Genomic DNA, 23,457 nt, shown 5'->3' on the forward strand with positions numbered 1-23,457 from the left:
TTTTGCTAAATTACAGCAAATCTGATCATGACTCGAACCATAAATTGGTTGTCTTCTTCTTCGTCGCAGCGCAATCACCAGAGTGGATCGATGGTCGCAGCATCCGCCACGAACTGCCTCCTCCTCCTCCTCTTCCTCTTCTCCTTTTTCCTCCTACCGTGCACGCCGGCTTCCTCTGGCGCCGACATCGGCTTCCCGCTCTCCACCAGCTCCAGATGGGTCGTCGACGGCGCGGGGCGGCGGGTGAAGCTGGCGTGCGCCAACTGGGCGGCCCACCTCGAGCCGGCGGTGGCGGAGGGGCTGAGCAAGCAGCCTCTGGACGCCATCTCCAGGAGCGTCGCCGCCATGGGCTTCAACTGCGTCCGCCTCACCTGGCCCCTCTTCCTCCTCACCGACCCTTCCCTCGCCTCCCTCACCGTCCGGCGCTCGCTGGACGGCCTCGGGCTCTTCGAGTCCACCGCCGGCGTCCGCGTTAACAACCCCGCCCTGCTCGATCTCACCCTCCTCCAGGCCTTCCAGGTCCCCCAAATCTCGCCCTTTCTCCTTTCCATATACAAATTTCACATTGAATTGGATAGGTTCATCATCCAAATATATTCATCCGTGTTGAACAGGCTGTTGTGTCAAATCTAGCAAGCAACAAGCTGATGGTGATACTGGACAACCAGATAAGCAAACCAGGTTGGTGCTGTAGTCGGTACGACGGCAATGGATTCTTCGGGGACAAGTACTTCGACCCAGATGAATGGCTGAAAGGCCTGGAGATGATGGCAACAATCTTCAATGGTTCATCCAGTGTTGTCGGCATGAGCTTGAGGAACGAGCTCCGAGGGCCAAAGCAAAACATCAGCCTCTGGTACAGGTACAAAATCCAACAATTCTTCTCTTGTTTGCTCAAAACTTTGCTATACATGTCTTTGTCATCTCAAATCAGGTATATGCAAAGAGGTGCAGAGATCGTGCATTCGGCAAATCCAAACATCCTTGTCATTCTATCTGGTCTAGATTATGACAAAGACCTCAGCTTCCTGTCTCGAAACCAGGTGGATCTAAGCTTCAAAGGAAAGCTTGTGTTTGAGTACCATTGGTATGGGTTCTCAGATGGTGGCAACTGGACTGCCGACAACCCTAACCAAGTTTGCGCGATGGTAATTGGAAACATCACCAGAAAAGTAGGATTTTTGCTGGAGCAAGGCTGGCCATTGTTCCTGTCTGAGTTTGGGGTTGATCAAAGTGGGGCAAATGAGGTTGATAACAGATTCCTCAACTGTTTCTTGAGTTATGCAGCTGAGAAGGACATAGATTGGGCTATTTGGGCATTGCAAGGAAGTTACTATGTGAGAGAAGGGCAATTAGGGTTTGATGAGACATATGGACTTCTGAGCTGGGACTGGTGTAAGCCCAGGAATTCCAGCTTTGTTCAAAGACTTGCTGCCATCCAATATCCATTCCTAGGTATATGCTAACTTTTCCAAATGTTTGTAGTTTCTAGTATGAGATCATCATGAAGCTTAATTGTACCACAGGTCCTGGCCTTTCGAAAAATTCACCATACAATGTCATATTTCATCCAATGACTGGCCTTTGCATTGTGATGAACTCTCAACTGAAGCAAATTCAGCTGGGACAGTGTTCTGAATCCGAAGCCTGGAGCTACACAAGAAAGCGAAAACTGATGCTGAAAGGAACACAGTTTTGCTTGCGAGCTGGAGGTGTGGGCAAACCAGTGAAACTGGGGACAAGTTGCAAGGATAGCAGATCGAGATGGGAACCGATATCCGACTCGAAATTGCACATTTCATCCAATCTTACAGACCATGGCGGTATTATGTGTTTGGACATCGGAGACAGAGGTGTTATCGTGACCGATCTCTGCAAGTGTTTAAGCTTAGATGGAACTTGCAATCCTGACAGCCAGTGGTTCAGTATCGTAAGAAGCAATAGGGAAGTAAATGGCCTAATCTTGAGAAAGTTTCTTCCTCAATTCATGGCAGTTGAGCAAGGAAATTCCCTAGCATGACTGTTAATCTGTATGAAGCAATAAATCTATGCAAAATATTTGTATATATATCATCATCATCATTATTTTTTTCCACTTTTAATATTCAATAACCCTAATAAGACTCACTACTAGAATATAATTGTCTCTCTGTTTCATCCAATTTGGTATATTTTTTCGCTGGTTGGGAGGTTGACTCTAGATGAGATCAATAGAATTAGATACTTGGCACTGGTTTAAGTTGGTCATCAACCTTTTCTTCCCAATACAGAGCCAAAATGTCTTAAACAAGCCAATGCATCAGAAAAACAAAACTGCTTTAGGATTGAGCTTCTGCTAATGTTGTACTCTTTTGGCAGGGAAATGATGTGCGCACTCAGTATTGATCAGGAACAAGCTAAATTGGCAAGAGAACCTTTGGAGCAAAAACAAAAGGAGAATAAGATTCAGACAGAGATTCTTCCAGCAAAGAAGTTGTACATAGCAGAAGATGACCCAATCAGATGCTATGATTGATGATCGACTTGGAATCGTTAAATTCTTGCTTGGTTTTCGGATCTTGAACAAATGGACCTGATCGATTGTTCTCTTTCGTAAAAGAACAAGCACTTTTCCTTGTTTGAATTCACTGAAAAGTGCATATTGCCTCACGAGTCAAGTGCTCTAGTTTCATTATAGATCTTTCTCATGCATCTGCAATCTGTGGTCTGGTTGAAAGGTTGTCACTTAACAAAAGTTCCTTTTGATTGGGAGTAGTTCTTCTCTTTATTGAGACATATTGCATTTCCATCATTATGAAGCAGTAGTTTGTTCTATCCTCATTGGATTGCGAAGAAGATAATATAGGATTTTATTTATTATCTTATTCAAACTATTGATATAGCTGTTTGCACCAAGATGTTGCAGCCCTAAAGAATACAAAGTTCTACATGTCGAAAACTTATAAAATAGCAACTAAATTTCTTCTTAGGCATTGGCAAACAACATCTTCAAAGCTCCTTAAGAGACTTGCAGTTAAATTGGGTTGGGAGATGTCTTAATAGGATAAGATGCTTGCATGGCAATGCCACACAACCCCTCTTTTGCTGAGATCCCTCTTTGCATCCTCATATACCCTTGCTCACCCCACTCTAATCCCCATGAGTTCTTCACTATCCAATACTTCATCCCATCTGAAGTTGCTCCATACCCGATAATCGCAACTCCATGATCGAGATCGGTTCCGCAATTCCCAGTGAAGACACCCTACAATGAAGGAAAGAAGGCAACCATGTTGGTTAGAACACATTACATCACGCAAAGATCATTGTGAAAAACAAATGGAGCGTGCAAATTACTTGAGAGTAGAATTGGAAATCTTTGCCACCCCCTGCTTCTATAGCGACCGATACAGGTTGCTTTGCCACGGCTTTCATCAGATCATCCTCACTGTCGATGGGAACATCCTCGTGCCCATCGATCACAACTGCATGAGAGTTTTTCTGCGTCGACAACAGTGTATGCTCTCGAATTAGCTATATATATATCTCGACTTGGAGCTAGCTATATGCAGTACGCTAGCTAGGTACCTTCTCAATGTCACATTTGTTTTGTTTAGCTACGTAAGGGTAGACTTCCTCCGTTGTAATCCCACCATTTTCTTTGATGAAGTCGAAGGCATCACCCATTAGGCCTCCGTCGCATCCTCTGTTAGTGTTAGTGTCACAGTCGACGAGTTCTTGCTCCGATAAGGAGACAAGCTTATTCGTCCTGATCTGATTGATCCCCTCCACCGAAGCCACGGTCGAGAAGGCCCAACAGCTCCCTAGAATTGATGTTTGAATGAAGTACGTACTTCAGAGAGTCATGCTCTGTTTTGAATGTTAGCTAGCTTATAAATCAAACTCACCGCATTTGCCTTGATCCTTGACGCTAGTGACCGCGCCCTTCTGCCTCCAATCAATGGCGCCAGGGAGGTCGACGGCATTCTCGTACATGAAGCTCCCGTTGCCGGTTCTGCCAATATCTCCGAACGAGCCGTGGGGGTTAATCCTCGACCCGGCATAGGTGCGCCTGAACTCCTCCCTCGTCGTGTCCCCGAACTTATTCAGACTCAAGTTGTAGCTCTTTCCCATCCTGTTGGACTCGTGTACGTACTTGGCGTTCTCCTTGAAGACATCAAAGCGTAGGTGCTTCTCGCGGTGGGTTCGAGCCACCCTGTGGTGGCTCGACCACCTCTCGTACAACTCCCACAGGCTGTCATCGGTCGCGAGATCCTCGTCGGTGAAGGGGATGCTCTTGACTCGCACCGAGGCCAGTGCTATCGCCACCGCCAACACGAGCAGTGCCTTTCCCATCCCTCCCTTCCTTCCTTACTTCGCAGGGAATAGGCTGCATGGAAGCGTTTATATAGGCCTTGGCTGGGCTGCTAATACAGTGTGAAGAGATTAATGTCGATGTAGTAGGAGTTTGTTACTTTGTTATGGGATTCTTGTCCTCGCATGTCTATGCTGGTGATGGAGAGGTGCCTTATCGTTGGAGATGAGCTCCGTGCCTGAGGCTTCCAGATTATGGCATCATAACCGTTCTTGTCCTCTGATATGGTGATAGAGGGAGGTCCATCTGACATGGGTCAATTATTAAAGTGGAAGTTAAAGTCAATGTTATTAATATTCATAAGTCAAAGGACCAAGCGGAGGACAATTGAAATGGTTGGTCGGGTAAGTCATGACCCGATCAGCTGGAGACATGTGACTGACCCAATTAGCTGGAGACATGTCCGAGTAGATCACCCGTCTAGCTCGGGATGATACGTAAGACAGCTGACACTTAGTACAGAGCAGCATAATGCTAAAGGAGACCGGATAGCGTGTCTGAACGGGGGAGGACATGTTACTACACAGTCACTATAAGGAAGAGCAACTAAGGTCGACAGAGCAGAGGAGTCTCAGCCGAACGGCTACCCCGCTCGGCCAAGCAACTACTCCTCTCGGCCAAGTAGCGGGGTTTAGCCATGAACGGAATGGAGTTCCGGCCGAGCGGTTACCCCACTTGGCCAAGCAACGAGATCATTGTAGTATCTTTCAACGTATTTTTAGGAAATAGTGATGCAGACACGAGGCATGGTCGGCAGGCGGATTGTACGGCAGAAGCTTCTACTGTTTTGTCAGGGATATATATGCTTTGTTAAGGTATGGTGTCAGCAGTACTTTCCTAACATGTCCTTTCATAGGACATATTGGAGAATGTGCCAAAGCGGAGCGAGGTCTATAGTCGGTCAATGAAGCTGCCACATCCCTAGCTTTCTACCTTCCCGCTTCCGGACAGGATTATTTTGGCGTCGTCTGTGGGAACATAGCCTACATCCAAACGAGAAGATGGAGGATGTTGAACGATTCACCACGGTGACGCTGACACAAAAGGAGCTCGACATGCTGATACAAGACCGAGCGGCAAAGATAATGGAGCAATAACAACAGGCGATGGTCGAGCGTCAAGCGCAAGAACCCGCAGCATCAGCCACTAGTCTATTGGCTGAACACAGTGATCGAGCAGACCTAATATCCTCTTGAGGGAATAACAAGAAGCTGACAGGCACGTATGGGGAAGCGCCCAATGCGCCGATCCCCTTCCATCAAGCGCTGTTCAGGACCCGATCGGAGGAACGGGGTCGAGCGGACAAAGATCGGAGGTTTTCCTCAGATGATGCTCCCGTTTGAGATGCAAGGAAAGGGAAGGCGCCGAGGAATGATGATTCGCCCAAGCAAATCAATCAACAATTTTTGCAAGGGATTCTAAACGACCCTCTACCTTGACACTACACTCTGCTGGCGATCGGAGAATACAGCGGAACTATCGACTCGGATGACCATCTGGCCAAATTTGACAACGCAATCATACTTCACCAGTACATCGACATGGTGAAGTGTCGCGTCTTCCTCACCACTCTCTCTGGATCAGCGCAACGTTGGTTCAAGAGACTGTCGATCAACTCTATCCACAACTTCAAGGACTTCCGAGTGACATTCCTACACCATTTTGCTAGCAGCCGTCGCTACCAAAAGATGAGCGTGAACTTGTTCTCACTGAAGTAAGGGTCCAGGAAAGCATTGAGGGCCTACATCCAGCGCTTCAATCAGGTGGCAATGGACATCCTAGCGGTCTCCTCAGATGTGTTGGTGAACGCCTTCACCCAGGGGTTCACTGAAGGGAGTTCTTCCGATCGCTCATTCGGAAGCCATCACAGGACTTCGACCACTTGCAAAGGAAGGCCACAGAGTACATAATTAAACGTGGAAGAAACTCAAGCGGCTAGAAGAAGGGAGGTACCTAGGGATGACAATTTCACCCGAACCCGATGGAGGATCCGACATCCGACCCGAATGGAGGAGGGTATGGAGGGAATATCAATACCCCGATACCTGACCCGAATACCCGATTAAATAATATATATACATATATTAAAGAAAATTTCCTTTTTCTAAAATCAACTTACTATTTTTTTTTATACTAGTAGAAGACTATATAGATGTTTAATCTATTTTTTAATTTTATATATATATATATATATATATATATATATATATAGATAGATATATATATATTTTAATAGGATGTTAATTTTAATATATTTTTGTTGAATGAAAATAATTCGATAGAAAGAAGAAAAATTATACGTAGAGAAGATAACCGCTCCTTTAATGGGTATGGGTATACCCATCGGATATCCTATACCTGATGGGTATGGGTACGGAGGATATAGAATCCGACCCGAACCCGACCCATTGTCATCCCCAGACGAACCCACAATAGCGCTTGAGTGGCTTTCGTCGAGCATCCATCATCCTCCCAAGGGACCTCGATCGAGGGGAGCGCAGCCACACAACGAACCCAGGACGCATGTCGTGCAGCATGTGGCGGTCAGTCACCCAAAGGCTACAAAAGGCAAAGTGTGGACGCCAATGTTCTGTTCTTTCCACCAATCGGCAACGCACAACATACGGGACTGCTAAGACTTCACGCCAATAGCTAGCAGGTCGGCTCTGCAAGGATATCGCCGTCGATCCTCATCTCCTGATCGGCCACATAGATGTCGATCAACCGGGCGAAGGGAGGAAAAAAGGACAGTGGCTGAACCACACCTCATTAATCTCAGATGGGGAACAACTAGAGTCCTGCCTGAGCCTCTGTCGATCGGAGCAAACCTTCAGCTCGAGAGGAGGAGAACAGGAGTAAAGCCACCCGAGGAGAAATAGGAATGATCGCTGGTGGGCCGACCGAGGGTGATTTCAACCGGACAAGGAAGTCACATGCTCGGTGACTCGAGATCCATGTCGTTGGTTGCAGTAAGGAGAAGACCGAAGGACCCGAGATCAATTTCGGCTCCAAAGATTTAGGAGTGGAGATCCCTCATGATGACGCATTAGTCATCCGAGCGGTAATCGCTAACTACGTTATTCATCGAACTTTTGTTGACACAGAGAGCTCGGTGAATATCATATTCAAGAAGGCATTCGATCAGCTGCAAATCGACTGAAGCGATTTGCTGCCCATGATGACTCCACTCTACGGATTCACAGGAAACAAAAGTGTTACCAGTCGGTCAAGTCCACCTGGCCGTCTCACTCGGGGAGGAGCCGCTAAAGAGGACAAGGACCACAAATTTCATTGTGGTGGATGCGCCGTCAACCTACAACGTCATATTGGGTCGACCGACACTCAATGAATTTCGAGCGGTAGTGTTCACCTTCTGCCGGAAGATCAAATTATCGGTGGACGATAAGGTGGGTGAAGTCAAAGACGACCAGTTAGCCGCTCAACGATACTATGTCTAGATGGTCAAATCTGAAGCAAGGGCCGCTCGGAAGAACCCGCGCTTGAAGGTGAATGCTATCACAGATAAACCTTCTACGCTGGTCTATGACGAAAAGAAAGAGGTGCAGATTCACCCAAGCCGATCGGATGTAACTACCTTTGTCGCCACCAACCTGGAAAGCGAGAAGAAGGCAAATCTAGTCGTCTACCTTAAACAAATTCATGACGTGTTCGCCTGGTCGACACATGAGCTCCTTGGGATTTTGCTGCGCGTGGCTCAGCACGAGCTTCACGTCCGACCGGACTCTAGGCCCGTGAAGCAGAAAAAGAGGGACTTCAGCGTGGAGTAGAACCTGATCATCCGAGCAGAGATCGAAAAATTGGCAGAGGCCGGACACATCCGAAAAGTCCAATTCCCGAGTTGACTCACTAATGTCGTGTTGGTCTCTAAGCAGGCAACAAGTGGAGGGTCTGCATCGACTTCCGTGACTTAAATAAGGCATGGCCAAAGGTTTTCTATCCACTGCCCATGATCGATCAGATGGTGGACTCTACGGCAGGCTGCGAGCTGATCTGCATGCTTGACCCATACCAAGAATACCACCAAGTGCCGCTCACCCGGGAGGATCAAGAGAAGGTCAGCTTCATCACGACAGACGGAATGTATTGCTACAACATTATGTTGTTCGGATTGAAGAACGTCGGTGCTACCTACCAGAGGCTAATGAATAAAGTATTCCGTCGACAAATCAGCTGTAACATGGAGGTATATGTCTATGACATATTAATAAAATCCCTCTGAGCTACTGATCTTTGTGTAGATATCGAAGAAATATGTCGAACCTTAAAGGCATATGGGATAAAATTGAACCCAAGCAAATGTATGTTCAGCGCAAAGAGTGGTCATTTCCTCGGATACATCGTCACCGAACGGGACATCAAGGTGAATTCGAGCAAGGTTAAGGCGCTACAAGACATGCCCCCACCCCGCAACTTGAAGGAGGCCTAACAACTGACCGGGCAGATCACCGCACTATCAAGGTTCATTTCTAAGTCATTCGACCAAAGTCATCCGTTCTTCAAGGTGTTGCGCCGAGCGATGAAATTCCAATGGGACACGGAGTGCGACAAGGTGTTGGAAGAGCTTAAGGAGTACCTCAACTCCTTGTCGGTATTGGCTAAGCCAAGCGCTGGTGAGTAGCTCTGGATCTACCTGTCATCCAACGAGTATACGGTTGGCTCGGCACTAGTAAAGCAGAATGGTCACGAACAATAACCCGTGTATTTTTTGAGTCATATATTGAAAGATGCAGAATCCCGCTACACCTGTCTTGAGAAATTAACATATGCATTGGTGCTAGCCGCTCGGAGACTCCGTCCGTACTTCCTGGTGCACCCAATCGTCATGATGACTAACAGCGCCCCGAGAAGGGTCCTTCTAAACTCAGAGGCATTCGGACGGCTGATCAAGTGGACGACCAAGCTCAGTAAGTTCTGTTGGGGTTGTAAGGTTGCAAACATAATCCCACATTGAAAACACATGGGAAAGATCATGAGTTTATAAGAGAAAAGATATCTTCATTGGCATGAGGCCTTTTGGGGAGAGTCCAAGAGCAAAGTCATGAGGGTCTAGGCCCAAAGTAGACAATATCATACAATTGTGGAGATATCTAAATTCTTTTCGATCCAACAATTGGTATCAGAGCCCGGACTGTCAGAAGATTTAACCGTCGACTGTGCACAAGAGCTATGGTATGATTGAGTCATGTGGGTACAATATGTACCTTGAACAAAGAAAGTGGGGGCTTCTATGTTCAAATCAAGAGGATCAGACATCAGACAGGAAGTCCTAGTAGGTCGGGTGGACCGAGGGACAGGAAGACCTGGTGGGTCGAGGATTGGACGTGGGAAGCCTATAGTCCTTTGTTTGAGGGGGGGATTGTTGGGGTTGCAAGTTTGCAAACATAGTCCCACATTGAAAACACATGGGAAAGATCATGGATCTATAAGAAAAAAGATATCTCCATTGACATGAGGTCTTTTGGGGAGAGCCCAAGAGCAAAGTCATGAGAGCCTAGGCCCAAAGTGGATAATATCATACCATTGTGGAGATATCTAAATTATTTTCGATCCAATAAGTTCGACATTCAGTATCAGCCCCGAACGACGATTAAAGCCCAAGCTTTAGCTGATTTTGTCACAGAGGTCCAAAACACCGAGCTAGAGGTAATTTGAAAAATATGGTCGATGACTCGTCCACTCGGCAAGGCAACGGGATCGACATTCTGTTGATTTCACCTTGGGAGGATTAGCTGTAGCTGTCCGTTCAGCTAGATTATCGGGCGACGAATAATGAAGTCGAATATGAAGCCTTGATAGTCGTCCTACAAACAGTTCAGCATGTCGGAGCTACAAAAATCCTCATCTACTTGGACTCTCAGTTAGTCGCTCAACAACTATCAAGGACATTCGAAATAAGCAGCACTCGACTCAAGCTATATGCAGAAACCTTCGAGAAGCTGAAGATAAATTTCCAAGAAGTCATTATATAGAAGATCTCCTGATCAGACAACCAGACGGTAGACAAACTAGCTAAATTAGCTAGTTCATTATCCTCGGTCATGATAAACCACCCGATCGAGCAGGTCTCACTGGTGGCACACATCGATCGAATGGAGGGAGTCTCCTTCCCAAGCGACTGGAGGACACCGTTGATTGAATTCCTCTGATCAAGCGACACCCCATCCGATCAGGAAGCGACTCATTTATTGAAAAAGAAGGTCGAACGATTTGCGCTGATCTGAGACCAGTTATATGTGAACTTTCTTGAGGTCACTACTCAAGTGTGTCAGATTAGAAGACATAGAATACATCCTTCAAGAAGTACATCAAGGCTCTTGTGGAAGTCATCTGGGTGGCCGATCACTAGCCCGAAAGATCCTTTGGGCCGGATATTTTTGGTCCACAGTTCAGGAAGACGTCGCTCGGACAGTAACTACTTATCTGCCCTGCCAAAAATATCACAATATCCCGCACCGACTGATCGAGGAGATGAAGGCGTCCACAGTGTCTTGCTCATTCAACCAATGGGGCATGAACATCGTTAGATTATTTCTAATGGCAACCGCTCAGCAAAGATTCCTGCTCGTCGCCATGAATTATTTTTCAAAATAAGTGGAAGTCGAGCCGTTAGCAAAGATAATCGAATAGATGTTCATCAAATTCGTCTAGTAGAACATCTTGTGTCGGTTCGGCATTCCCCGTTGGCTCATCCCAGACAATGGGAGGTAGTTCACCGGTTGGAAGCCTAAGGAGTGGTGTGAAGGTTATGACATTTAGCAAACCTTCACCTTTGTGACTTACCCCCAGAGCAACGGTCAAGCGGAAGTCACCAACTGGGAGATCCTCAGACGTCTACGAGCTCGGCTCGACGATGCAGGAGGCAGCTGGGTCAACGAGCACCCTAGTGTCCTGTGGGCTCTTCACACGACTCCAAAGGAGGCGATCGACATAACACAATTTCATCTAGTGTACGGCGGTGAAGCGTTAGTCTCGGTGAAAATCGGAGTAGAATCCGATTAGGTGCGGCTCTATGATGAGGGGAACGCCGAGCGAAGACTTATGGAGCTTGATTTGGTGGAAGAGGCGCAGGATAAGGTTGTCGTTTGGCTGATGGCGTGCCAACAGCGGATGAAGCAGAACTACAACCCGAGGGTAATCCCGAGGTCCTTTCAGGTCGGCGATCTGGTATGGAAGAGAATAAAGACGGTCGGAGACGTCACCAAACTTGAAGCCCCATGAGTGGGACCTTACAAGGTCTTACAGAAGTTCCGCTCGGGAGCCTACTACCTGCAGGACGAAGACGGAAGACAGCTCCAGCGACCGTAGAGCGCAAACAATCTCCAACCCTATAGGGTCGGGTGAGAGGTGCGTGAATAAATATAGATGTACCTATATAAGTGCATGTATGTCTTTTGGATGCAGGATAAATATGAATAAAATCACAAGTGTTCCAAACTCTTGAGTCAATCGACCAAGTTAAAAGTCGAGCGCGCGACTATAAGTCATAGTATACTTCAGTGGTCGAGCGACGACCTTAAACTCTTGTCTACATCAATGGTCGAGCGACAACCTTAAACCCTTATCTACGTCAACGGTCGAGCGACGATCTTAAACCCTCACCTACGTCAGTGGTCGAGCGACGACCTTAAACCCATGTCTTCACCAACGGTCGAGCGGTGACCTTAAACCTATGTCTTCATCAACGGTCGAACGGCGACCTTAAACCCTGATCTTCGTCAACCGCTGAGCGGCGATGTTAAACCCTGGTCTTTATCGACGGTCGAGCGGTGACCTTAAACCCTGATCTTCGTCAACCGCTGAGCGGCGATGTTAAACCCTGGTCTTCATCGACGGTCGAGCGGTGACCTTAAACTCTTGTCTACGTATTTTAACCGTCAAGCGACGTCATTAAACCCTGGTCTTTGTCAACAATCTAGCAGCGACTTTAAACCCTAGGCTACAATGAAAAAAGGTTGATCGACCGCTTTAAAGCCGAGTCTACTACAAATGAAGATGATCGATGAATATATAAGCCGAAGATATGGCCGACCAGGAAACGTGCTTCTTCAAGAAGTAACAGTTTTCAATAAAATGAGGTCGTTCGGCAACGTTGAAGTGGTTGCTTGGACATCTCAGTGATTAGTTACATCACCGATTGGTAGTCCATGGAGCCACACTTAGAAATTTTCCGCAAAATGATAAGTGGCTCGTAGCCCTATTCCAGCATAGCAGTGATGATTGCATGAGCGGTTGCAACAAAAGCTAAACAAAGAAGCATCGAACGACGCAGCATGATGGAATATCAATAAACAAAAAGGTGTGACGAACGAGCGACCTTGCATTAACACTTGCAAAGGTTTATATAGGATAAGGAGGGCAGTACAAAAAAGAGGCAACTCCACAGGAGGCTGGTTCACTCAAGATAATCCAACACATCATCAGGCAGCGACTCGGTCAACTTGTCCTGACTGATGACCTAGTTGCTTAGAGTGGCAGGGATATGGTCGTCGTCCTTCAACTAGTCGAGCGTCCTATCGATGCCCAGGTTGAAGAGGCGAAGTGCCCGGTCGGTGAGTCGGTCATTGAAGGGGTCCGAGCGGAGGTAAGCCTGCTTCTGCATCACGAACCGGCTAGACTCCGTGCTTTGGTAAACTTCCAAAGCCGATCGAGATGCTTCTAAGTCCGCCTTCAGAGTGGCCAGCTCCTTGTCCTTTGCGTCGAGCTGGGCCCTCACTGTAGACTGCTCAACTGACCGATCCTCTCGCTCGATATTTAGGGTGGTCTCCGTCTCCTTCAGACTCTAAGCCAGGACCCGAGCTTCTTTGTTCTTGATCTCTAAATCCCCAATGGCTCAGAGCTTCCTACTGTTGGCTGAGTGGAACTTCGCTTCAAATGAGGTGGCCTGCTTGTTGAGCCTCGCCAGCTGTGTTGCCTGCTCGGCATTCTTGCTCTTTTCTACCTCTAGCACCTCGGAGCTCCTTTGCAAATCAGCCTTTAATTGGGCCACCTCGATGCTCATCTACTCCAAGTGTGCCTGCGAAGCTACTGATTGGCCACTCAAAACGCGTAGCTATTGGACTTCGCGCTCCAAATAGGCGAGCCTATGGCACATAGCCAAACTCTCTACCCAGAACTGCAGCAATAGGAAAATTTTAAGATTTTAACGGATAAAAAGTAAGTGCAAAGGCAGTGTACATACCCCAGTGGATATCTGCGTATGAGTATTAGTGAGCTCCTTCGGATATATGACCGTCGCACAGGCCCGGGCATCGGCCCATATTTGTTCGAGCGACCCTTGGATCCTTATTTGGTGCTCTGGGGTGCTGTGATACTCGTCGGTCGACAAATAGATAATTGCAGTTATTTGCCTCTGGCTGCTTGGACTAGAAGGGTCTAAGGTCGCCTTGCCCGTAGATCGGGACATGGGAACTGGTCGAATACGGGACACTTGGGCCACCGGCAAGGATTGAGGCGGCATGAAGGTGACCGGCGGTGCACAAATGATCCCTTGCGGCAGTCCGGATAAGGACGATGTCCGGTCAGATGAAAGGGAGGTGTGGAACGCTGCCTTTGCGAATTCGGGGGGAGCGGGTGTAGATGTCTCGCCCCGCTCAGAGGATGGTCACGAACCGCCTCGTGCTGGAGTCTGCAATGCGGAAGTGGCAGAACGAGAGGATGCTTCCGCGCGACGTCTCTTGCAATGTCGCAGGGGTTCACCGAAAGTAGCTAACTCCGAAGCCACCGCGATCGGAATCATCGAAGGCCATTTGGGCGGAAGGTCAACTGTAGATGCCGCTCCACTAGCAGCCATCTGGCTGGCTCCCCCTCCACTCCCCAACGCGTGTGTTCCCTCTTCGTCACCGAGTGAATCCTCGTGGGGGTCAACCAGTTGCAGACCGCGACTCTCCAACTCGCCCACGATCGCAGCGTTGATCTCTGCGTCCATGAGCTTGCACTTGCTGGCTAGATGTGCTCGCAACATGATTCAAACTGCAAAAGAGGAGAAAAAATCAGTTAAATTCAAAGCTGGGGAAAGAAAAAGCATACCTAGGTTGGACAGAAGCTTCGTGCCGATCGGACTCAAGACGAGCACGTAAAGGACGCCCTCCAGCAGCAACTTATGAATATGGTACTTCTGACCAGCCAAGCTTGAAGCTGCTTGGGAATAGTCCGATCGGCTTTTGTACTTCTTGAGCGGTGGTGGACTTGTCACTTCCAGCTACCAGCGGGTTGGAAAATCTAACCGCTCAGGAAAACGAACAAAGAAGTAGTGGTCCCTCCAATGCTTATTGGAGGATGACATTTTATCAAAGAAGATCAAGCCCGCTCGGGCTTGGAACAAAAAGGTCTCTGGCTCAGACAGTTTTGGATAATAAAAGTAATGGAAGAGCCGAGAAGTTAATGGAATGTTGTGCAAGCAGAACAAAACTACGACCCAGCATAGCAGCCAAAAGAAGTTCGACACTAATTAATTAAGATAAATACGGAAATATTTGCAAACAGTGGAGAAGAACGGATGAACAGGGAATCACAAACCGATGATAAACTGGTTCTTAAAGAAACACAAAAAATCCAGGGGTGGTTCATGCGGCCGATCATATGCAGAAGGAATAGCAACTTAGTAGTCAGCCAGAAATTCATAGATGGATTTCAGGCTTTTAATATCATCCTCATTGAACCTAGACTCAGTCGAAGTTTACCAGAGCCCGGGATAGAGACAGGAGGTTGCGAGGAACTGGCCATCGAAAAAGGGGTCGAGGAAGAACAATGAACATATTCAAATGAGAAACAGTGAAGGAGCTTACAGAAAGATCGTCGGAGAAGAAGAAGAAACAGAGCGTCACGGAGAAAGCTTGAAGACGAAAGCATGAAAAGGAAGAAGACGACGACAAACGAGGGGTTTATAAGCCTTATGGTCGATTGACCTGAGTCATTCAATCTAGGGTTGCGAAAAACTAGGAGAAGATCTAATCGTTGTTTTTGAAACAACGCCTGCCACTTCGCCTGTGGATATTCGCCTGTTACGTCAAACGTGCAGTGGTAGAAAGTGGGACACATGACGTTCCGCTAGCAGAAGACATTAATGAGGCTTAATTAAAAGGTATGGTCGCGTGCTCGGCCATAATGATCAGAGATTTGCACGGTCTTCAAGAAATTTGGATGGTCTCGGGACGCTCAGCCGAGGAGGCGCAAGGAAATGAGAAAATTCGCCAAGTGTTGTCGCTCATCATCCCGACCAGACACAGATAATGGATTATCACACAGCCGAACGACTGAGGCACAATCTGCTTTGAAAGATGTGGTCCGAGCGGCATTTACAAACCCAACCTGGTGATACGAAGCCGAATGGCGAAAATGTGGAAGCCGTCAAAGACTCTACTGGTCCAGTCAATTGGATTTGCAGCATCCTTCAACTAGACTTGAGGGGGAGGATTGTGATGTGACGATAGAGGGAGGCCCACTTGGCACGAGATCAACTGCCAAAGTGGAGGTCAAAGTCAAGGTGGTCAACACCCGGGTGTCAAAGGGTCGAACGGAGGACAATTGCAATGGCCGGTCGGGTTAGTCAGGACCCAACCGGCTGTAGACATATTTGAGCAGACCACCTGTCCAGCTCAAGATGATGCGTAAGACAGCCGACGCTCAGTACGGAGCAGCAGGACGCTAAAGGAGACCAGATAGCTTGTTTGAAATGGGGAGAACATGTTACTACACAGTCATTACAAGGAAGAGCAACTGAGGTCGACAGAGCGGAGGAGTTACGGTCGAACAACTACCCCGCTCGACCAAGCAATGGGGCCTGGACATGGACGAAGAGGAGTCCCGGCCAAGCGGCTACCCCGCTCGGCCAAGCAACGAGATTATTGTAGTATCTTTTGACATCCTTTTGGGAGATAGTGCTGCAGACATGAGACATAGTCGACAGGTGAATTGTATGACGGAAGTTTCTACTATTTTGTCAGGGATATGCATGCCCTATTAAGATTGGTGTCAAAGGTACTTTCTTAACAGGTCCTTTCATAAAATATATTGGAGAATGTGTCCATACCTCGAGAAGCGTGTACGTCGTCCACCATGACTCTATATAAAGGGGGGTCCATCACCGACAGAGGTATGCATTATTTGTTGTCTGTACTAGTTCTACTGTTACTCCACTTCTTCTACACTTCCGATGACTGATTTGAACATCGGAGGGTCAACACCAGAGACCCCTTTCCTAACTAGCACTGACGTTACTTATTTTACAAAGCAAAATAAAATTTACAATCGATCAACAAATCATCACATCTTCAACTTTCTACCTTCCTTCTTCCAGACATGATCATCCTCTTTTACATTAATTACTCTTTTCTCTTGTGCGAATGAGAATAACCACGAGTTAATATCAGATAATTAGACACTTAAATTGTGATCGAGACCGGTCTCGGCTCGTTTCAGTCGGTTTGTGTTCCGGTCGATGGACTGGTTCAACGATCCCTAGCCTCGGTGGAGAATCCCGTATTCTGTCGAGTTTACAAGTCACATAAACGAGAGTTGTGAGTGGCTGTCAAGATGATGTCGTCGTGGGTCCATTAAAATTGTCCAATGGGATTTAGGTCACGGTGCGGAATTTGGAAGGGAAGGAAAAGAAGGGTTACGATATAATAACAGCAGTTGGGAAGGGAGGGGGCGAAGCGGAGATTGGTGATAGGGGAAAAGGGGATAACAGCTGACAGGAGCGGAGGAAGGAAGGAGGGAGGAAGGAAGGAGGCGGCGGAGATGATGGCTTCCCAGGCCGCCTTACAGTCCTCGGCGTCGCCGCGGCCTGTCATGGCTCTCCATCGCCCTCACCTCGCGTCGCCGCCCAGAGCCCTCTCTTTCTTGCGGCTCCAGAATTCCAATCTCAACCGCCGTCACCGCCGCCGCCTCGCTCTTTTTCCCCTAGGACTCGGCTTTGGTAGGGATCGCGCCGGAATTATAGTCGTCGCGTCCGCTTATGCCCCGGCGCCTGTGGATTCCGACGGGAGGGAGGCGCTGGAGCGGTGCTTCTCGCTGTCGCCTGTGGAATCGATGGAGCGGTGTCTCTCTCTGTCGCCAGATGCCGGGACGCCATCCTGCTCCTCGTCCTCTGTAAGTTCTGGGTCCTCGACGGTGATGAAAGGGGGGAAGAAGTATGGGGCTATTGGCGCTGTGACGCTGGAGAAGTCGAAGCTTGATCTGTCGCAGAAGACGAGGAAGTCGAATCCCCAGGTATTGGAGTAATTTTAGGATTCTTTTTTTTTTCTTGGTGGAATTTCCAGAATTTTTCGTTTTTGGATAGTATTAACTTCTCCCTTTGTTCTGTCCTCTCGTTCTTCACCCTCTAGTATTATTTTATGTTCTGGATGTTGCTCAGCGATGCTTTTGCTTAATACCATCCTTTCGCTGCGGATGTTTTGCCTTCATTAAGGAAGTGAGCTCTAGCTTGGGAATGTCGGCTATGTTCCATCCAATTTATGCAGATATTGATGGAGATTAGCGACGTTTGGCAATTATTTGATAGTGTAAAGTTATAAAAAGAATCATATTTTCATTGCTTTGTACTTCTTGTAATGTTGCTCTTTCTATTGCTTGTTTAAACATATGTGGATCTGGAGTTGAGGCCTACAGAATGTATTGTCTGTCTTTTGGAAATTATAACTGTCACTGTAAAATCTGGATGTCCAAACTGTCACACTACCTAAAGCCAAAAATAAAATAATTGACGAAGTTGATAAAACCTGTTAAATTTTGCTGCGTTGTTTCTGGGAAAGATTTTGGATTGTCTTCAATCTTTGTCAAAAATTGTTGCCAATTTTATCCAATACTTCAGTCTAGTTCTCATTTGTATATAAATTTTAGGACTCAGTTTCCTTTCTCTTCAGGAGATCTTGTGTTCTCTCCTCTCCAACAGAGTTCAATTACCCCACTTACAGACGCTTGATCTTGAATGCAACTGTCATGCTGTGATAACTGCTAGTTGGCATGCACTATCTTTGTCTATCTGAAAATTTTATAATCTTTGTTGAAGTGGTAAACTAACTGACTCGACCACCTATTCATATTTTACTTTATTATATGTCATTTGGGTAAACTTGTAATTTCATTGGTAAGGATTCACATGACCTTCACTGACTCTCCGTCCCCATGTTTTCCTTGATTCGAAGTGTATATATAGGCGTATGGATGTCGTAATTTCATTATTATAGTTAATATTTACTCCTTGGTTTATCTCGTCTTTGCCTTCTATCCACCTATTCTCCTTTCCTCAGTCTGCATCACTATCTTACAAAATGTTTCAAGTTCCCTCTATATTGATTTGGAAACACTAAATCTAAGGATGCAAGATTGGAACGTTTATGTGCCTTTTCTTACATTATCTTTGTAAAGGACATGTCATTGTCACTGCTTTGAATCTTGTAAATCCTATGAGGTCTGATTTTCAGTGCTTTTAGATGATTAAATGATTGCCTTGTCATAAGAACAATATTTCACTTTTTATAACGTCTTTGTTGTTCATTTGCGGTGTTATTCAGTTAGAAATTGGTGGTGGAGGAGGAGATATAGGAAAAAAGAATTTCCACGGAGGAGGTGATGGAGGAGATGACGATGGTGATGATGATGATTACTTTGATGATTTTGATGAAGAGGATGATGGAGAGGAAGGTGGATTGTTCAGAAGACGCATAGTTATTCAAGAGGTTTGTAAATTCTTTAAAATTTCTTTTGAAATTCAAAATTTTTTTTCCCTTTGACTGTTTTTCATAAACAACTGTATTGAGCATCTGATGTAATCTAAAATCTGTAATTTTACTTGTCACATATGTTGTAGAGCAACCACTTATTTAAGAGCAATGCATTTTTTCCACGTCCATATTCAAAGTTAATGGCCTTTTCGTTCATGTAGCTTTTTGACAAGAAGTTCGTGGATGCTGTGCTTCAGGAATGGTTCAAGAGCATGACAAACTTGCCAGCTGGTCTTAGACAAGCTTATGAATTGGTAATATCCTGTATATTAATCATTGAAAGGAAATGTATTAAATTTATGAATGCCACAGGGATTGGTGAGTTCTGCCCAGATGGTGCGCTTTTTGGCAATTAATGCAAGACCAACTGTTTCTAGAGCCATTTCTCGAACGGTTCCCGAATGGTTATCTAGGGCTTTCATTGGAAGGTATTTAACTTTTAATGTCAACAATAATTATATAACTTTATGAACAATAGCACTGTTGATTTTAGTGCTTCATTTTAATGAGCTACCAATGGCTAATCTCATCGATTCTTATATGATGTTTGTTGTATGGAGATGCAACAGTATTTACTAAGCATATAAATTTAATGAGTTAATTCAACATTCTTGATTCGATATTTTAATCTAAAAGTTTTTTGATTTGTTTGTAAATGAATAATCAACTGCAAGGTAAAAAGAACACACATCCTCTTCTTCATATAATGTTTTAAGTCTTAACTTCTGGTCGGTTGAATTATCCTAGAATACTATAATTAGGCACCGGCTCATATTCAAAGAATGAAAGTATGAATTCACTATCTTGGGAAGAATATCTTCCTGATATTTTAGTATAAATGTTACATGTTGATAAACTATAACAATTATTGTGAAATTGTTATCTTGTGCTCTTTATTCTAAGTTGTGTTGTTTTGTCCTTATGCAACAGATTGGGAAGTACTCCCCCCTTCAACCTTTTACAATTATGCTAGTTTTTATGTTAATAAATACTAGTGGTCTAATTGACTTGCAAACAAAGTCCTTTTTAACTATCCATTTTGAAATAGATTATTTTAAGATGAAGCTGGAGAAGAATATGCAGAACTTTCGGCAATATTTCGTAGTTAAAAGAAGGAAACTGCATATAATTGTAACAGGTACCAGGGGTATCTGCAATGCCAGTGGGGGTGGATGTTTGTTACTCCTTAAGAACATTTCTTCCTGAGTTATATTGATGGTTTTCTTGCTTGGTTTAGGTGATGGAGGTTATTCATCTAATATGTTGTTTGCTCTATATTACCAATATTTCTTTTTAATTTTATGATAAATCTAATCATTTTGTATAACACTTTGAATGATTGTAATTAGATATTCTTTTATCATGTTTAATCTTGATAGCCCTTCAGACAAATTAGTATACATTGGAACTTTTTTCTCCTTGACATAGGTAAGCATTAAAATATAGCCATGGACTTGCTCTGTCTCTTTTTTATCTCCCAATTGAGTACGCACAGATATCAACTAGTATATGTCATCTAAATGATTATCATCTGTGGTGTTTCCTTGTACTTGTGAAATCTTAACAAATCATATGGCCCTTGTAGTATTTTGATGTGCCTTATGACATATATTTGCACATCTGGATTTACATAAATATGATATGACTGACTTGGCACAGAATATGCTAATGTTCTAGACAAATTTCATTGTGTTACTCATGTTTCTTGTTTTCTGTGATTTTCTTCTGTGCAAATCATCCTTTTTCTCAAAAAAAAAAAAAAAAATGAAGTACCATCATGTAAATTTTGCTTCTAAGCTAATGAGTTGCACACATGAATGGTGGCCATAGTTTTGGTTCACAGGCAGTGAATTTCACATATCTTTTTTTTTTGTATTTGCCAACGCTTGTTTATTGACATATATACTAAAGTTACATCTAAAGTTTCTAGAATCCGTGTACTCATAGTTGCTAAAGTGCTGAGTAAAAGTTTAAGCAGAATATCTTAGAATGAGCTGATAGTCGTTGCCTAAATGTCAGTTGTTTATGGTTTATTGGTTTCTCAATCAGTTGTCTACCTATCAATATCTGTTAAACTACTATTCTCATGTTTGTGGTTTGATTATTGTGATTTGCAGAATGATTGCAGATCCAGCTTTCTTACTTAAATTATTGCTAGAAGAGACAATGACCTGTGCTTGTTCTGTTTGGTGGGAGTTCAAAAATCGCAAAGAGAGGTACTACCTTAATCACACGAAAGGGAGATGTTTTTATATGTTCTGATTATTAATCTGTTCTCCTCCGTGATGTAGAATCAAGCAAGAATGGCAATTGGCACTCGTCAATGTCCTTACTGCAATGACTTGTAATGGAATAATTGTTTGGTCCCTTGCACCTTGTCGTTCATATGGGAATACATTCCGTTTTGACTTGGAAAATACAATTCAGAAACTTCCCAATAATATTTTTGAGAATAGCTATCCTATGAGAGAATTTGACTTGCAGAAGAGAATTTATTCTTTCTTCTACAAAGCAGCAGAATTTTCTTTACTGGGACTAGCTGCAGGGACAATTCAAGGTGCTATATCAAAAGCTTTTGCTGCCAAGAAGGAGGGAAGGTTGGTGTTTTCTATTTTCCCCCCTTTTATTGTGAATAACTCTTTGAAGATAATTTAATTATATGGTTTCTTAACTCAATTTTCTGGTAGGTTATCAGTGACAATTCCTTCTGTAAGTAGCAATGCTCTTGGTTATGGCGCCTTTTTAGGATTATATGCAAACATGCGCTATCAACTTTTAAATGGGATTGATAGAACTATGCTCAACCACTTCGATGTTCTTGGAGTTGCAATCTTCTTTAGTACAGCATTGAGGTATTCCTATCTGGTTGATGCACTTGAATTTTTTTTTTGTGAACTTCTAAGTTTTTTCTATATAGTATCTTAAAGTACTAGTACTATGTTTTATTTTAATGATACCATTACAACTTACTAATGGATGCTTGCACATTACTTAACATTACCATAGTTCAATATAGTAGTTTGATGCCTCCAACTTCTCCTTGTTTAGTCTTTTTCAATAGTTGTTCTCTATGTTTCCAATAGCTAATATATGGTCTTGACATCATCACTCTGGTTTTATTTGTTATTTTTTCCTTGATTTATCCAAGTTAAGCAACTGCAGTTTCATAATAAAATTGAAATGGACCAAATGAAATCTTCTGCTTGGCTGAAATTGCTAAATATAGTTAATCAATTTTCTCACAAAGTAAACCAAATAAAGAAAATCCGAAAATTTCTCTTAAATTTCTTTCAACTATAATTGAAATTGATTAACTAAACACTTCATAAGTAACCACTTTGGCGGGTGTTGTGGCTATGCATAAGACCAAGTTCTTAAATATTATATTAAATAAAGTATGTCATCAGTTCACAGTTTCTGAAGGTCAACTTTAAGAGTAACTTCTATAGATAACATAGCAGAGAGGCTACTGTCTACTGGTTGGTTACATTTTTCCTAAAAATTTCTTTGCAGAATACTGAATGCTCAGCTGGGAGAAACATCACGACACGCTTGGCTTGGCCTAGAACCAGATCCTCTTGTTGAATCAGAGGATTTGTTGAAGGCGTACAGCAGACATTCAGATTCAGTGGAAAGCTCACCTTCGAAATGGTTCATCTCAAAGAATGCAGTAATTTCTGGTCTTGGGTTGCTTGGAATTAAGCAAAGTGGCGAACCTGAATCCACACCCACAAAACCTCGCCGCAAGAGAATCGTTAGGAAAAAAGTGAATGCTAGTTCAGCATAGTCTTAGTTTATCCTAAGACAACTGCAACAATTTTCTTTCGGGAGGTGTTAGTCCTAGCTTGCGGTTACGTTCTCGCAATATTAGATCGAACTGAGGATGGCAATATGGGTATCATAGTCACCGGACAATGCCCCTGAAATGTCAATTCACTGAGGAAATGATCTAATGACCATATAAAACTTGCGCATTGTCTAAGTTTCTTCCTTTTCTTTTTGTAGAAAAGAGGAATAGATATTCTTTCTTACAGCTGTAATCTTCGAGTGTCAGAGTCAGTTGAATTTTTATCTGCTTTCCCTATTCATGGTGGATCCATAATTATTGCTGCCAAGAACTTGCCATAACTCAACTTCCCTAGGTTGTATCAATTTTAAAGCATGTAAGCTTTGATTTAATTGTTCAACCTTTCGTTTTAAACTCACAATCAATTTGTACCAGTTTGGTAAAATAATATTTGCTTTCTGGGGCAGAGATGCTAGAGCAATTATCTGTGCTTCCATAATAATTGTAGTATCATTATCACCTTGATCACTCATAATACTCGGCTTACTCTTAAAAGATTTCCCTGGTAATAT

The 23,457-nt window shown here is 44.4% G+C and overlaps 2 protein-coding genes and 1 pseudogene across 4 annotated transcripts; 2 read left to right on the top strand and 1 right to left on the bottom strand.

Moving 5' to 3' along the window:
- The first annotated feature begins 27 nt into the window (after window positions 1–27).
- LOC122055645 (glycosyl hydrolase 5 family protein-like) lies at window positions 28–2,820 on the top strand. 3 transcript variants are annotated; one of them, XM_042617180.1, is made up of 5 exons: window positions 28–519; window positions 615–862; window positions 935–1,455; window positions 1,527–2,030; window positions 2,359–2,820. In XM_042617180.1, exons 1-4 carry the CDS (start codon window positions 28–30, stop codon window positions 2,018–2,020), a joined length of 1,755 nt encoding a protein of 584 aa, XP_042473114.1. In that variant the 3' UTR covers window positions 2,021–2,030; window positions 2,359–2,820. The 3 variants fall into 3 exon arrangements, with proteins under 3 accessions (XP_042473114.1, XP_042473115.1, XP_042473113.1); XM_042617181.1 differs by having other exon boundaries at window positions 1,527–1,948; XM_042617179.1 differs by having other exon boundaries at window positions 1,527–2,820.
- A 50-nt stretch (window positions 2,821–2,870) lies between these two features.
- On the bottom strand, window positions 2,871–4,335 carry LOC121967984 (annotated as a pseudogene).
- A 12,668-nt stretch (window positions 4,336–17,003) lies between these two features.
- Window positions 17,004–23,171, top strand: LOC122055647 (protein RETICULATA-RELATED 1, chloroplastic-like). The gene is made up of 8 exons (XM_042617183.1): window positions 17,004–17,584; window positions 18,889–19,053; window positions 19,260–19,352; window positions 19,411–19,526; window positions 21,216–21,314; window positions 21,390–21,695; window positions 21,786–21,950; window positions 22,612–23,171. Exons 1-8 carry the CDS (start codon window positions 17,114–17,116, stop codon window positions 22,883–22,885), a joined length of 1,689 nt encoding a protein of 562 aa, XP_042473117.1. The 5' UTR covers window positions 17,004–17,113; the 3' UTR covers window positions 22,886–23,171.
- The last annotated feature ends 286 nt before the right edge of the window (window positions 23,172–23,457 follow it).

Source organism: Zingiber officinale, chromosome 3B, assembly GCF_018446385.1.
Source record: "Zingiber officinale cultivar Zhangliang chromosome 3B, Zo_v1.1, whole genome shotgun sequence".
Lineage (NCBI taxonomy): Eukaryota > Viridiplantae > Streptophyta > Magnoliopsida > Zingiberales > Zingiberaceae > Zingiber > Zingiber officinale.